This window comes from Plecotus auritus, assembly GCF_963455305.1.
Source record: "Plecotus auritus genome assembly, chromosome: 3".
NCBI classification, from domain to species: Eukaryota; Metazoa; Chordata; class Mammalia; order Chiroptera; family Vespertilionidae; genus Plecotus; species Plecotus auritus.
In genome coordinates this window covers 176768433-176784425 of record NC_137772.1, presented here as the reverse complement: position 1 = coordinate 176784425, position 15993 = coordinate 176768433, and the positions used below count along the sequence as shown (strand labels likewise).

At 48.7% G+C, this 15993-nt stretch overlaps 1 protein-coding gene and 1 pseudogene across 5 annotated transcripts in view; both read right to left on the bottom strand.

The window, feature by feature from the left end:
- The window catches only part of NCKAP5L (NCK associated protein 5 like), a 36757-nt gene extending 30139 nt beyond the window's left edge, over positions 1–6618 (bottom strand). For 2 of the 4 annotated variants that reach the window (XM_080662811.1, XM_080662812.1), the window contains exon 1: positions 6484–6618. Coding sequence is in view for 2 of the 4 variants with exons in the window: in XM_080662810.1 (XP_080518936.1) it covers positions 6484–6534 (51 nt within the window). In the remaining 2 variants the exon portion in view is untranslated. The remainder of the gene's footprint in view (positions 1–6483) is intronic. The other 2 variants (XM_080662810.1, XM_080662813.1) reach the window with 1 other exon arrangement.
- Positions 6619–9037: 2419 nt separating this feature from the next.
- On the bottom strand, positions 9038–10274 carry LOC308245607 (argininosuccinate synthase-like; annotated as a pseudogene). The gene has a single exon. The product of its transcript is annotated as an argininosuccinate synthase-like (transcript).
- Between the last annotated feature and the right edge of the window lie 5719 nt (positions 10275–15993).

Genomic DNA, 15993 nt, shown 5'->3' with positions numbered 1-15993 from the left:
CCACTGAAGTCAAGTTGAGAAACCCAGCTTTCCAGGTCCATGGTATCACATCTGCAGTCCTGGCCCCAGACTCCAGCCCTGCTCCACAACCCCCACCCCCAAGATGAGCCAGGTCTGATTACTCACTCTTACAGTATATGTCCTTTCTTTGCAGCCTTTATCACAGATGTAATTCTATGACTGTTTAATTATTTGATTAATGTGGGCTTTTTGATGACCATTAGACCCCCGGAGTCTAGCATAGCACCCATCACATAGTTAAGTGCTGTCTGAGTGAATGTGCTGACCACTGCTTGAGAATTCCTCAGAGGCTGGTTTTGGCCTAACCCTGGCATCTGAATAAAATTCAGTATACGAAGATGAATGAACTCTACTCATGGCCTGGGGTTGACTGGGAGACCCTCGGGTGAGTGGTAAAGGTCAGAAACTGACACAGGTGCCAGGAGAAATCTATGCACACCTAGATATTGCCAACAGGTAAGGCAACAGAAGAAGATATATCTTTTGAGTAAGGGGGGAAAAAGAATACATATTTGTATTTGTTTTTGTGTAAAGAAACTCTTGAGGGATATGTAAGAAACTAATAAGTGTTTCTCTATGGAGGGAGAAGGGAGTGGAGATGGGAGCAAGATTTCTCAATGTATGGCTTTTTTTCAATTTGATTTTCAGACTGGGTTAAAAAAAAATCTAGTGAGCCCTAGCTGGTTTGGCTCAGTGGGTAGAGTGTCGGCCTGCGGACTGAAGGGTCCTGGGTTCGATTCCGGTCAAAGGCACAAGCCTGGTTGCAGGCTCAATCCCCCAGTAGGGAGTGTGCAGGAGGCAGCCGATCAATGATTCTCTCTCATCATTGATGTTTCTATCTCTCTCTACCTCTCCCTTTCTCTCTGAAATCAATAAAAATATATTTTTTAAAAAAATATAGTGAAAAAATAAAGTATAAAACTTTAAAAAATGTAAGAAGGGCCCTGGCCAGTGTGGCTCAGTGGTTGAGCATCATCCCATGCACGGAGAGGTCGCTGGTTCAATCCCTGGTCAGGGCACATGCCTGGGTTTCAGGCTCAATCCCCAGTAGGGGGCGTGTAGGAGGCAGCCAATGGATGGTTCTTTCTCATCAACCATTGATGTTTCTCTCTCCCTCTGCCTTCCTCTATCCCTCTAAAATCAATAAAAGCATACTAAAAAAAAAGTTCAAAAAAATGTTAGAAGGAATAACCACGTGACCAGGTGATTTCTAAAGCCCCTCCCAGTTGGGGCCATCTACTCTCTCGTCCCCTATTAAAAAGTAGGAACCAAGTCCCTGAAACAGGGAGGGGTGAGGAGGTCTGGCCAAATGAGTAGGGGATTTTGGCCAAGGGAGGCCAGTGTTTCCACTCCCTTTCTTCCCAGAAATTTCTCCTTGGGCTAGGAGAGAGGCCCTCCCACCCCCAGACTGTGGTGTGGCGTGGTAGCACCAAATTATTCACAAGCTGATCAGGGCCACTGGATGAGAGTTCACTGTAGATTCTTGGGAAGGGAGCTAACAGGGTCTGGCCAAGGGCAGAGGCAGAGGTGGGAGGTTGGGCAAGGTGAGAGTTTGGAGCAGGTAGGGATAGAGTGGGGTGGCTCCTGGACAGGCCTGGGGCTGTTGCGGGCAGGTTCTGAGGGTGTCTCAACAGATCCTCACACAAAAGGGCCAATTACAGCCCCCACATCAAGCTAGCTGGGGGGTGAAGTGAATCAGCCTCTGGGAACTACAGTTGCTGAGAACCCCAGAGCCACACCCCAGGAGTTCCAGGGACCCTCACAATCCTGTCTAGGAAAAGCCTCATTATTCCTCTATCCAGAGGGTCTTCAGGGAGGGACAATTTAAGAAGTGCAGACCAATGCCCTAAGCAGCACCCAACACCCAAACCCTGTAGGTACAGCATGAGCAGCAGAATGGGTGTCTCCTTTAAAATTAGGTATACTTAAAAAAAAGCTTACTGAGGACTGAAGAATTATCAGAGCTCAAGGACCAGCATAAGGTTCAGGGAGCTGTGCCTGATTGGGCTCTTCTCAGTGGCTGCTGGATTTTCAGAAATCAGTAATAACAGCAATGATAATTCACCTTAATAACAGCCTGGCCTCCTCAGGACTCTTTCATCTTTTAACTCCCAGAGGTGGGAAAACGGTAATTATCAAGCAGGTGCCACACCCCAATGATGATGTGTTATTAATCCATCAGCACAGGCTGGGAAACTGAGGCCCAGGGAGAAGGATTTCCTCTCAAACAGGGCTAAGGATGCAAGTGCCAAGGCCACTGGGCAGTGAAGAAACGAAGGTGCCAGCTCCATATCTGTTGTGTTTTGAGAGGATACTGAAGATAAGGGCACTCCTTCCAGAGTCAGCCAGATCTGGGTTTGAGGAGGTGAGGAAAGACCCCAGATATGTGTCCCAAGCCCCCTCCCCAGGCTGAAGCAGGGCTTGGTGGTAGCCCTGTCTGAGAACCAGGGCCTCTGATCTTGAGTGCATACACCTACCCACTCTCCCCAAGTTCTGCAAAGCAGCCTGACAGCTGCTTTGAGCGTCTCCTCCATCTCTGCAACTCGAGCAGAAACCATAGGGTAAGTGGGGGCTTAGCCCTCCAAATAACCGCATGCCACGGGTACAGTCCATAAAGTGGGAGCGGGGCATCCTGAAGCTGGGTAGGTGGATCAGATCAAGAACCCATCCGAAGTAGGGAGACTGCTTCTTGGGAACCAAAGCCCATATCCGCGGCCCCCTTCTGTTTTGGCACTGATTTTACAATAATGAGATCCTTCCTATAGCAAGGCCTGTTTGGGCTGATCATGTTGCAGAAAACTGCAGAGGAGGCCCAGCTGGCCTGTGCCCTCCAAGAGAGCAGGGAAGGGTGGGCAAAGAGTCAAAGAACACCAAAGACCTTTTCCCAGGGTGGCCACAGAGGGAAGTAGCAGAGACTCAAATGAGAATGTAAGGATAAAGACGTTGCCTGTGAAGGTCTATCCACAGTCTATATGTGCCTGGTCCTGTGAGAGATGCTAGGGAGAGATGCAACTCAGCTCTGGAGAAACCATAAGGGCCAAGGCAGGTAGCAACCAATGACCTTGTCCTCTAACCTTCCAGGACAGAGCCTGGGGAAAAGTATTAAGCGTGATGCTGGAAGGGATTTAAAGTTGTTTACTTCCACATATTAGACAGCTGACCAGAGCCTTTGGAAGTTTCCTGAGATAATACTCTGCCCCTCCTAGTGCCCAGCTCCCTATAATCTCATCTTTAAGAACTACCCTCTCTGCTGTAAATCAGCCAGGCCTCCTCATGCACGAGAAACTAAGGCAAAATGGTACTATGGAAAACACTTGACCAGAGTCAGGAGCCCTGCCTGACACTCATCACTGTATGAATCACTTTCCCCTCTGGACTTCAGTTTCCCCATTTTTAACACGAGGGCATTAACACTGCCTCTAGGATTCCTTCCAGTCTATGATTCTATGTTGTTTTTATGTAGTGGCAAATTTCAGGTTACTTTACATAAATTTGCATGTTCAATCAGAAATCCCAAACTTTGAGTGTAGAAAATCCAATCAGTCCTTTAGTGCAGCTAGGCTGGGGCTGGAGGAGCCTGCCAGGTTCGGGTGAGGACTGTTACAGCAGACAGTGGTGGTGGTGAACTGGGGGAGGAGCCGGGGGAAACAGGGCCAGGAAGCAGCACTTGTTCTGAGAGACGCAGTTCTGGTCACCCAGGGCTGATGGGGCCTAGGACCCTTCAGCTACTAAATAAAGGTCCTTTCTCTTCCTGCTTCTAAAGAGGTCTCTTGGCTTGCCAGCGTCAGCCACACCCCAAAAGGGAACAGCAGCCTCTGCCTAGCAACAGCTGCATCTTTCACTCTGACAGGGACTCCACCATCACCCACTTTCTGGGAAATTGACCTCCCTGGGAGCTTCAGTTCTCCCTTTCAGGGGCTCCTAGCAGTGAGAAAGGTTTCCTTGGGGGTCTAACTAAATTCCTCCTGCTGTAGTTTCACTCCCATGGGAAGCAGGGCCCAAGGCGGCTAGCAGAGGGAAGAACAATATTGGCAGGAGAATGTGCCCAGCATCCAACTAATCCCATGGCCTCTCTAACTCTCCGACATCCCACTCAGCACCTGGGAGAGCAAGGATGAAAACAAACAAGGAAAAAGCGAAGGCCTTTGGCTCTTGGGCTACAGAGCAAGTCCCAACCTGGGGAGCCTGACTCCTGAGAAAGCCCTCGCCCCAGAGGGAAGGAGGCTGGGAAAGATGGGCTGACATGGCAGGGCCTGGGAGGCTGGCTGGGCTGGGTGTGGGCAGCAGGGGAGAGTCCTTAGCCCTTTGCCTGGGAGTTGGGGGTGTGAGTGCAGAGGTGAGGTGAGTAGGGCAGGGAGTGGAATGGGCAACAACAGTGGGCCCTCCTTGTCTTCTTCCCATAAGAGGGCAGATGAGTGTGCTGTGCTCTCTGGCCCAGATCCTAAAACAAGTCCCAACAACTGAGATGCAAACTGTCTCCTGGGAATCTGCTTACTTTGCTGGCCTTTGGCTGCCTCCTCCTTTCTCAACCCCTCCCCAAAGGCCCAACTCAAAGACTGGCCCGCCAGGGTGTCTCACCAGAGGCCTTGATGGGTGGGCCAAACCCCAGCAGCAGGAGTTCATAGCCCAAGGCACCAGGGGTGAGAAGGACAAGGACTACTCTTAGGTAGGATAAGGTAGTCTACTCCTCTCCTCCCAAGGTTCTAATCCCAAGTAATCATGAGATTTAGAACCACATCACCTAACACCTACTTCTCCAAACTGAGCCACCCTACCAGAGGACCTTTCTCCCCTCCGGAATCACTCATCAGTGGAACCACACAGGACCAAAAGTGGAAGGGAATGTTAGAGCTTTCTAGTCCAACTGCTGAATTATATAAACTGTCTTGGCCAAGGTCATACAGCAAGCTAAGACGTGCAGAGACCAAAACTTCTGACCCAGTCCACAGTGACCACAGCTTGGTCCTCACGTACATTGGTTTCCACCTTCCTATTGTGGAAGAGCCTTGTTCCCTGAAGCTCAGGCCACGAAACATGATGGAGGGCCCATGCCACCTCATGCATGAGGGCAGATGCCACCTAAGACACAGACCGTAGACTTTGAAAACAAAGTTGAACTTTGTGGGAATCTCCCCAGAGAGGAATACTTGTGTCCCTCTGAGGTAGGAAGCACAATAACCCATGTTGTTCTTAGAGAGATAAGGGGCCAATATGAAAGTTAATTTTGTGTCGCCCTTTTTGCCAGACAAGGGGTCTCAGAGCCAGCTGACATGTCTTGCAAGAGGGTCTACAACAGGCAACTGGGATCCATTATCCCCAAAATTACTAACCACGGAATGGCTAGACATTGACCCCCCTCTTTAGTGTCCCTCAGTACTATCTCTGTCCCAGGCATATGTTTCCAACCATGACCTCTGGCAGACAATTGTGCTTAGGCAGGAAGATCTCTGGGAGACAGAACAGGAATAAGAGGAATTGCCTTTACAGCCAGGGAGGGAATTCATCAGCCCAAGACCCCTGGTTCCTTAGAAAGGCGAGCATCAAAAAGTAGCTAGCTGCTGGACAGGCTGGGTGGATAGCGCTGACACACCTGGAAAACTAGGCCTGTGGGAGGTGCGGGCCCTCTGTGCCCTTGGGACAGTGCCTGGGCTGTATCCTTATCCTGGGCCCACCTGGGATAAGGATAAGGAGATTCCTTAAGGGGGGCTGAGGTTCGGACAATTGCTTTCCTGGTCGGGCTAGGCCAGGGGAGTGTCGGGCATTCTCGGCATTCTTCTGACACCGCAGCAAGGACCCAGAGTCTTTTCTGCAAGCGCTGCCCTGGCCCCATTCCCTGCCCAGCCCTTCTCCCTCCCTCGGCCTCTAGTGTTCAGCCCATCTGGCTGCCCTCCTCCGATCTGCATCCCCTCAAAGCCAAGAAGGGTCGTTCCCCGAGGCCCCGATCTCTCCGCCTCTCCCCACTCCTCCAAGCCCTACCGCCCCAGGCCACAGGAACTGCTAAGTGTAAAGAGGAGCCCGCGGCTCGTCTCCGCGCCTGCGCTTTGGGAAGAGCCTCCCCCACCGCAACCACCGGGCACCGCTAAGCGGCACCCGGACGGTGGGATGCGGGTGGGGTGGGGTGCGCAGCTGGGGCAAGGTCAGTGCTTTCAAAGAGGGAGGGAGACCGCCCCCGGAACATCCCCCTCTTCCGAAAGTTTCCCTTCCGGGGCCACGGAGTGTGCGCGAGGATGGCGCGGGGGGCTGAAGGGGGTGGGGTGGGGGTGGACAGAGTCCCAACCCGACCCCTGGGGAGAGTGCGGCGGGAGGGAGAGGCAGACAGCGAGGTCCGGGCTGGAAGCCGCGCTGCCCGCTCTGAACCAAGGCGCCACGAGAGCCTTACCCTTCATTCCTCTCACCCCCAGCCCGTGCCTTTCAGACCCCACCACTCGCCGCCCTTTAAGTCCCAAGTAGGCCAAAACTCACCGAAATCAGGTGTTGTGCTGGACCTGGGCAGGCCAGGTAGGCCGGGTCCATGGCCAAGGCTCGGGGGCGAGGGGCTGAGAAGGGGGGTTGCTGGGTCCGCCTCTTGATGTCAAGGCTTTAAAGGGGCCAGGGAACTCCGCCCCTCTCCCAGATCCCGCCTCCCGCCTCCCGCGCAGCCAATCCGAGCTCACCCTGGATGTACGCCCCTCCCAGCTCCTCCAGATGTTCCCAGGACAAGAGCTAAGTCTGCCCGCCGGCGCGCGCCGCTTCCGCCCGGGAGGGAAGGACTGCCCCTCCCCCCCCCCCCCCCCCCCCCATACAGAAACACTTTCCCCGGGCTGGGCCGGGTGGGCCTGGTAAAAACTCCTCAATGCCGGGATATGGGACGCCAGGCTGGGTCGAACTGGGGTGAAATAGGGAAGCATCTATAGTACAGAAAACTAGGTGGGTGCGCACGGACCCACAGACATGCGCGTCTGCTTCTGTGGGGCTGGGCGTGCACGTGTATATGTGGTTGTGAGCGTTGGGGTTTGTAATTTGCCTTCCTGCATACGTGTTAGGAGTAAATCTAAGGGAAGAGGCTTGAATGCCTCCTTGGCCTTAAATACTCCCGCCTCTCTTTTCTTCCTTCGGGATGGGGTCCTCCCAGTAATAAGGAAAACTGGGCGCCGGGAACAGATTCCACTCCTCTCAGAGCTTTGCTGGCCCGTTTCCTCACTGGTTTAGGAGGGAAGGCTGAGCAGAAAAAGCATAAAACCTTGTTCTCAGCCACTTGCTATCTCACTGGGGATGAGTCCCTTTCCTATTGAACTAACTAACCTCGAGCTTAAAAGAGGAAAAGCAAACAGCCCACTTAGGCTCTTGAGGACCTCAGAGCTCCCTTTGATACCATTCTCATTGGTCCTTAGATAAACTATTTGCCCTCATCTGGATCCCCTATAATCTTCATAATCTGCATTGTACTGACTGGCCCGGAAATGCAGGTTCTGAACTGGATCCTGCAAGGAAATAAAAAGGGATCCCTAGCCACAGTCTCTGTCCATTTTATTTAAATTGCTTTGGTTGCGGATGCATTAAAGCATCATGTTAGTCAAAGGAACGTAAAAGCCGAGGGAACATATGGTGCTCAGACTGACTAGGATTAATCTAGAGTTCCTCTGTGAAGGAGGCTCCGTAATTTAAAATGGGATTTGGCCCTAGCCAGTTTGGCTCCGTGTATAGAGTGTCAGCCTGCGGACTGAAGGGATCCCAGTTCGATTCTCAAGGGCACGTATATTGGTTGCAGGCTCAATCACTGGCAGCGGTCCGGGTGTGTGCGGGAGGCAACCAATCTCACATTTCTGTCTCTTCCTCTTTCTCTAAAAATCAATGGGAAAAATATCTTTGGGTGAGGATTAAAACACACACACACACACACATACACACACACACAAATAATAAAATAAAATAAAATAAAATAGGACTTGAAGGGTAGAAAAAAATTTTGTGTAAGATCCAGTCAGGGTAAGGACATAAAGGAGACTCAGATAGGAAAGAGCAAATTATCTATGTGGGATAGTGAGCAATCACCTTGGTAGGATTGGAAGTGGGAGAAGTTCATGGAGGAGGTTTAGTATGGAGATCAGAACCAGGATATAGATTTGACAGCACAGGTGATAAGTCATGGTGGGTTCTTGAGCATTAGAGGTAGCTTGACTTTTTCAAATGCCTGAGGACAGTTATTATTGGAGCCTAAAAGATGCCATGATGGTTACCTATAGCAGCTTTCACATTTGCTTTAAAATTATTTCATTGATTTATCCTTAACATACAATTAAGTATACAGATCTTAGGTGCTCCGTTTTGTGAATTTCAACAGTAACTCCCCAAATAAGATACTGAACCATTACTCCAGAAAGTTCCCTCATGTCCCTTTATAGTTTACTAGAGGCCTGGTGCATGAATTCGTGCACGGGTGGGGTCCCGCCAGCCCTCCCTGATCAAGGTGGATTGGGCTGGGCAGACCGTGGGGAGGGGATGCGGGCGGTTGGCTGGCCAAACCCACCCCAGATGGGGATGGGGGGCAATAGAGGGTGGAGCTGGCTGGGGGGAGGGGCTGCAGGTGGTTGGCTGGCCAGCCCCGCCCCCTGGTCGAACTCCCAGTTGAACTCCTGGTAGGTAGAGGGGACAATTGCATATTAGCCTTTTATTATATAGGATTACTCTGCACCTAACACCACCCCTGCAACCCCTGAATTCTATCACTTTAGTTTTATCTGTTCTTGGATTTTTTATAAGTGGAATCATATAGTATGTACTTTTTTTTTTTTTAAGGTATCTTGTTTTTTATTTGTCATCTTATAGCTCCCCACCATAGCCACTCCCTACCCTTCCCTTCACTGACCACTTTTGTAGGCTACAGGGGATCAGGGAACAAAGCTGGGGCCTGGCACCCCCACTAAGCTGCCAGCCCTGCCCTGGAGAACAATTCACAAATACAAATTATCACGACAATTAGCGCCTATACTTGGGAGATGGGCAAAGTGAGGAGGCCCAGCCCTCATTGTCAGCTGGTCTACTTGCCGGTGACCTTGCTCTGGAGGGGATGATATTCCTTCAGCCTCAGGAAGTTGATGTTGATAAAACCGGTGGCATCAATGGGCTCGTAATCACCCTGCAAGTTCATGCTCACCAGCTCCTCGTTGTAGAGGAACAGTGGGGACTCCCGGCCGAGGATGTACACCTGGCCCTTGAAGACAGACACCAGGACTTTCCCTTCCACGCGCTCCTGGGGCTTGGCGATGCAATGGCGGATGAATTCACACTCAGGGCTGTGCCAGAGAGTGTACATCAGCTCGGGGAATTTCAAGCCCAGGCCTTGCTTGATTTTGCGCACTTCCCGACCCATGGTGAAGCCCTCGATGTCTAAATGAGCGTGGTAAAGGACTGTCCCCGCTGGGGTCTCGTAGATACCTCGGGACTTCATCCCGATGAAGCGGTTCTCCACGATGTCGATGCGGCCCACGCCATGCTTGCCCGCCATTTCATTCAGGTACACGAAGAGCTCCAAGGACCTGCGATGGGTGGTGCCGTCCTTGACGTTAGTCACCTTCATGGGGACCCCTTTCTTGAACTCAATCTCAAGGACATTAGGGGTGTTGGGCCCTTTGGCCGGGTCCTGGGTCTTTGTGTAGAGGCCTGGAGGGGCTTGATTCTTGGGGTGCTCCAGGATTCCGGCCTCGGAGCTGATGCGCATGAGGTTCTCGTCCATGCTCCACGGGCTTTTGGGGGGTGACCGGGATGGGGATCCCATGTTGCTTCGCGTACTCCATCAGGTCGCTGCAGCCCTGGAAGCGGTTGTAGAACTCGGGCATCCTCCACGGGGCGATGACCTTAATCTGGGCGGCCAGTGAGTATCAGATGAGCTCAAACCGGACCTGGTCGTTGCCCTTTCCCGTAGCGCCGTGGGACACATACTTGGCTCCCTCTCACTGAGCTATCTCCACTTGTTTGCGGGAGATGCAGGGTCTGGCCAGAGAGGTGCCGGGGAGGTAGTGGTCCTCGTACAGTGCACTAAACTGGACGGCGGGCCAGATGAACTCCTCCACAAACTCCTTGCTGATGTCCTCGATGAACACCTTTTTGGCCCCGAGCTTCAGCGCCTTCTTCCTGGTTTCCTCAAAGTCTTCCTTCTGGCCGATGTTGGCCAGGTAGGCAATGACATCATAGCCTTGTTCCTTCAGCCACGTGAGAATGCAGGAAGTGTCTAGGCCACCACTGTAGGCCAGAACCACGGAGCCTTTGCCGGACATCGTCTGGATGATGGTGTGGGTTCCTGGCTTCTGGAATCTGTTGGCACTGCTTGGCGAACCACTTGGGTCTGGCAGCGGTGGTGGTGGAGCAGGACATTATGTACTTTTTAAAATATGTTTTTATTGATTTCAGAGAGAGAGGAAGGGAAAAGGGGAGAGAGAAAAGAGAGCGGGAGAGAGAAACATTGATGTGATAGAGAAACACCAATCAGTTGCCTCCTGTGTGTGCTAACCTGCAACCTGGGTATGTGCCCTGACTGGGAATCAAACTGGCGACCTTTTGGTGCTTGGTATGGTGCTCAACCAACTGAACCACACCAGCCAGAACTGCAACTATATTATTTATCATAGTAATGTTTTCTTGATCCATCTCTGTGTAGTGTATTCCTTTTTATTGCTGAGTAATAGTCTACTGTATGAATTACAACACAATTTCTTTATTCGTTCTCCAGCTGATGGATATTTGGGCCTATTATGAATAAGGCTGCTAAAACATTCTTTTTCAAATATTTTTATGAGCATATTTTCATTTCTCTCACCTCTTTAAAAATTTTCTTTAAATACGTTTTTATTGATTTTTTTTTTTTTTTTTTTTTTTTTTTAGAGAGTGAGGAAGAGAGAAGAGAGAAAATCAATGTGAAAGAGAAACATCGATTGGTTGCCTCTTGCATGCCCCTCACCAGGGATAGAGCCAGCAACCTGGGCTCACCTTATTTCTTGATGATAGATAGCAGCACCTTGGGAATCCAGAAGCATTAATTAATTCTTATTTATTCAATAATCCAGCATTTATTGAATAGGGATCTGTGGGAGAGTCCTTGGTTTACAACAAAAATTAGACATGATTCTTTCCTCAAAAGGCTTAAATATCCCATAAAACTCCATTTATCTTTTGCATTCCAAAGCCAAGGGGTAGATAAACCTTGTTTGTCAGGTATTTCTAAATATTTTTGGATGTTTCCAAATAACTAAATTTTGGAAAGCAAATAGACCATCTAAATGATGTTTTACTTTTCATTCAGATGTTTACCATTGTTTAATAAACACAGCCAGAACATCTACACTTGTCAGAGCAAGTAAGTACCTGCCTTACTTGAAAGGCTCTTGCACACTTGAAAGTTTAAGCATTCAGATTTTGGCGGATTCTCTATGCTTCAGAAACCTTCATCCTCATTGACAGGAGGTGAAAGAATGATATCTAACATTGCTCCATAGTTTTCTGTATTTGATGAGGCTTAAAACACTTTCATTCTCAATGGTATTATTCACTTAAATTATTTAAAAATATACCTAAGTTCCAAAGTTAATTTTGAACTATTATATACCATACTAGTGGCCCGGTGCACGAAATTCATGCATGGCGGTGTGTGTGGGGGAAGGGTCCCCTCAGCCTGGCCTGCATCTTCTCCAATCTGGGATCCCTCTCACAATCCAGAACCACTGGCTCCTAAGTGCTCACCTGCCTGCCTGATGTCCCTAACTGCTCTCCCCTCCTTGTCTGATCCCCCTGCCTATCTGCTCTCCCCTCCTGGCCTGATCCCCCTAACTGCCTATCTGCTCTCCCCTCCTGGCCTGATTCCCCTCACTGCCTATCTGCTCTCCCCTTCTGGCCTGATCCCCCTAACTGCCTATCTGCTCTCCCCTCCTGGCCTAAACCCCCTGCCTATGTGCTCTCCCTTCCTCTCCATGCCTTCAGACCCACAGTGTAGGAGTGCTGAGAGCTCTCCACCAATGTCCTGCCCCCATCCTTTTGCCCCCCCCCCCCCCCCCCGCTCCGGACCGTGTGCGCTTCCGCCAGGGGCACCGCTGTGGCCCGTCCTGACACCCCCCTCTGGGCCAGCCTCATGTCCCGGTGGCACAAGTCCCCGCCCCCCAGCTCCTGTGCGTGCACAGCCTGGTTGTGAATGTGACACCGTTAGGACCAATTAGCATATTACCTCTTTATTATATAGATTATATAGAATAGAGGCCCGGTGCATAAAATTTGTGCACTGGGGGGGGCGTGTCCCTCGGCCTGGCCTACATCCTCTTGCAGTCCTGGAGCCCTTGAGGGATGTCTGACAGTTGGACATCCTTAGTGCTGCCACAGAGGTGGGAGAGGCTCCCGCCACCACTGCTGTGCTCGTCAGCCGTGAGCCCAGCTTCTGACTGAGCGGTGCTCCCCGTGTGAGTGCACTGACCGCCAAGGGTCAGCTCCTGCATTGAGCATCTGCCCCCTGGTGGTCAGTGCGCATCATAGCAACCAGTCATTCTGTCGTTTGGATGATTTGCATATTAGCCTTTTATTATATAGGATATTGTTCTTTGAGTTGTCTGTTACAAAACAAGCTAGGCTTCATAGGCTGCAAGCTGTTGGAAACCAAGCAGTTTGGTGGTGTGGTCTGTGCATACAGTGCTGATGACTGACTGGTAGATGGCATCTCAGAAACCCACCCCCTTCACCGCTCACCTCAGTACTTTGGGGTCTTTTGCTTCAATACTATGTGGTCATTCATTCAGTGTTGGAGCATCTCCTTTCCTTAGTTTGGCATTGGAACTATTTGGCCACTGTGTTACATTGGTTGTAACTCACCCCATCTTAGAATTCTTGAGATGAATTCAGGTGGTAACTGGCCTCTCAAAACATTTAAATAATCTGTTAGCTCTAGCTGGTTTGGCTCAATGGATAGAGCATCAGCCTGCAGACCGAAGGGTCCCGGATTCGATTCTGGTCAAGGGCACGTATCTTGCTTGCAGGCTCCTTCCCGACCTGAGCCCTGATCTGAGGCTCGTGCAGGAGGCAATCAATGATGTGTTTCTTTCACATCCATGTTTCTCTCTGTCTTTCCCTCTCTCTTCCACTCTCTAAAAAAATCAATGGAAAAATATCCTTGGGTGAGGATATAAATAAAATTAAACAAAACAAAATAAAAAATGTTATTCTCCAGGCTGGACTGACTCTGTGTTCTTCTTCTTCTTCTTTTTTTTTTTTTTAGGTATTTTTATTGATTTAAGAGAGGGAGAGGGAGAGAGAGATAGAAACATCAATGATAAGAGAGAATCATTGTTTGGCTACCTCCTGCCCACCCCCTAGTGGGGATCAAGCCCATAACCCGAGCATATGCCCTTGACAGGAATTGAACCCAGGACCCTTCAGTCCACAGGCTGATGCTCTATCCACTGAGCCAAACCGGCTTGGGCTCTAAGTGTGTTCTTGATGTCTTTCCTGCTCAATAAGAGGAAGGAAGGAGCTGGTATTGGTTAACGTTTGGTCATTTACTGAATAGAAATAGATCTTTGCTATTGCTATTTAATTCTACATGGGACAATTAAGTTCCTTGGGTTCTGACAGCATTGCCAATATGTGCTTTGAAACTTACCTGGTACAGATATGATGGATCTGCTTAGGTCCTTAAATGCCTTTTCCCTCATTTTAATCAATCAAAAATTCTTATTGAGCCCTAACCGGTTTGGCTCAGTGGATAGAGCATCGGCCTGAGGACTGAAGGGTCCCCGGTTCGATTCCGGTCAAGGGCATGTACCTTGGTTGCGGGCACATCCCCAGTAGGGAGCGTGCAAGAGGCAGCTGATCGATGTTTCTCTCTCGTTGATGTTTCTAACTCTCTAACCCTCTCCCTTCCTCTCTGTAAAAAATCAATAAAATATATTAAAAAAAATTCTTATTGAGTACTTACTATATGCTAGGTACTATGCACTAGATAACATGTGAGGTATGATAAATTAAGAAATTGAAAAGGTAAGCAGTGGAAGATCATACTTCATCCTAAGAGTGAAGGAGAACCTTTGAAGGGTTTTAAGCAGGAGGGTGGGATAACCAGAATTCCATTTTAGAAAAATCACCGTGGTTGCAGTGCAGAGAACAGAGAGAGTAAGATTGAAGTCAGGGAGATCAGACAGAATGTTTTCATGGTAATTGAGGGGGAAAATGAGAAATATGCTCTGGACTAGGAAAGTGATAGTGGTGATAAAAGATGACTTCAAGAAATAAGCAGCTCTTTCCCATGTGAGGATACGGCAAGGACATGCTGGCTGTGAACCAGGAAGAGGGCTCTCACTACAATGCAACCATGCTGGTGTCTTGCTCTTGGCCTTCTCAGCCTCCAGAACTGTGAGAAATATTTATAAGCCACCTAGTACAGGTACTGTTATAGCAGGCTGAAAGGACTAAAACAGAAATTGGTACCAAGAAGTAGACAAATGTCTAAAAATGTGGGAGTGACTTTGGAACTGGGTAATGGTTAGAAGCTGGAAAATTTTTGAACTTCATGCTAGAAAAAATCTACATTGCCATGAATATACCATTAAGGGTGGTTCTGGTGAGAGCTCAGAAAGAAAATAGGAGAGCTGTAGAGAAAGCCTTAATCTTTAAGAATACACAAGTCATTCTGAACAGGATGTTGATAGGAATATTTGGACATAAAGGCCAATTATGATGAGGCCTCAGGTGGAAATGAGGAACATAACTGGAAACTGGAAAAAAAGACCCAGAGTTCCTGTTACAGGAGAAACCCAGAGAGAGGTTGGAGGCACTTCATCAAGATGGAAAAAAGCTAATTCCTGCTGGAATAAAACATTGTAAAAAATTCCTAAAGCCCTAATCGGTTTGGCTCAGTGGATAGAGCATCAGCCTGCGGACTCAACGGTCCCAGGTTCAATTCCGGTCAAGGGCATATGCCTTGGTTGCGGGCACATCCCCAGTGGGGGGTGTGCAGGTCTCATCGCTGTTTCTAATTCTCTCTCCCTCTCCCTTCCTCTCTGTAAAAAAAAAAAAAAAAAAAAATTCCTAAAGGTATCTTTCTCTCATTTGTTATTCTCATAGTTCACACGACTCCTTCATTGATTTTTAGATTATTTGAACCACCTTCTAATGTTAAAAGGACTTTATTTCATAAATTAAAATTGGCTAAAACATATTTTCATTCTATCCCTACTTAAAATAGGCTTACTCTTTAAGTTTGTGGTGCCCTGTTTACAACTCATCATTTGGCTTTTCTATGACTTTCTGACTCCTCCAGAATATTGCTCAGTTTTTATTGTTGAATTGACACCCCTTCTTCTTTTAAAGCATAATAAATAGAAATTGCTAAAAATATATAATAAACGTAGAGTCACCAAGTCTTGGGATGGGAAGTGGAGGGAAACAGAGAACTAAGCTGACACTGGGTAACTTGCAGATGGTAGGCCACTCACTGAAATAAAAGACACTGAAAGTTTCATCAAGGAATAAGACTATAATAAATGATAAACTCTTTTTTTATTCATTGATTTGAGAGAGAGAGAGAGGAAGGGGAAGAGGCAGGGAGGTGGGGGAGAGAGAAACATCAATCTGCAGTTCCACTTATTTGTGTGTTTACTGATTGTAAATCTAAACTCTTAAAAAAACACACAAAAAAACACCAGGGAAAGAGCAGGTTTGGGAGATGATATGCTCACTTTCAAACATGCTGATATTGAAATATCTGGGGGACATGCAAGTGGAAATGTCTATTCAACAGGTCAGAGCTTCCCAATTGTAATGCCTCAAGAAGAGGTTACAGTGCTCGCTTCGGCAGCACATATACTAAAATTGGAACGATACAGAGAAGATTAGCATGGCCCCTGCGCAAGGATGACACGCAAATTCGTGAAGCGTTTCATATTAAAAGAAAAGAAAAAAAAAAAAAGAAGAGGTTACAGATGTGTTGCATATTGATCTTCTCAACTCTGAAGGCAGCATGAG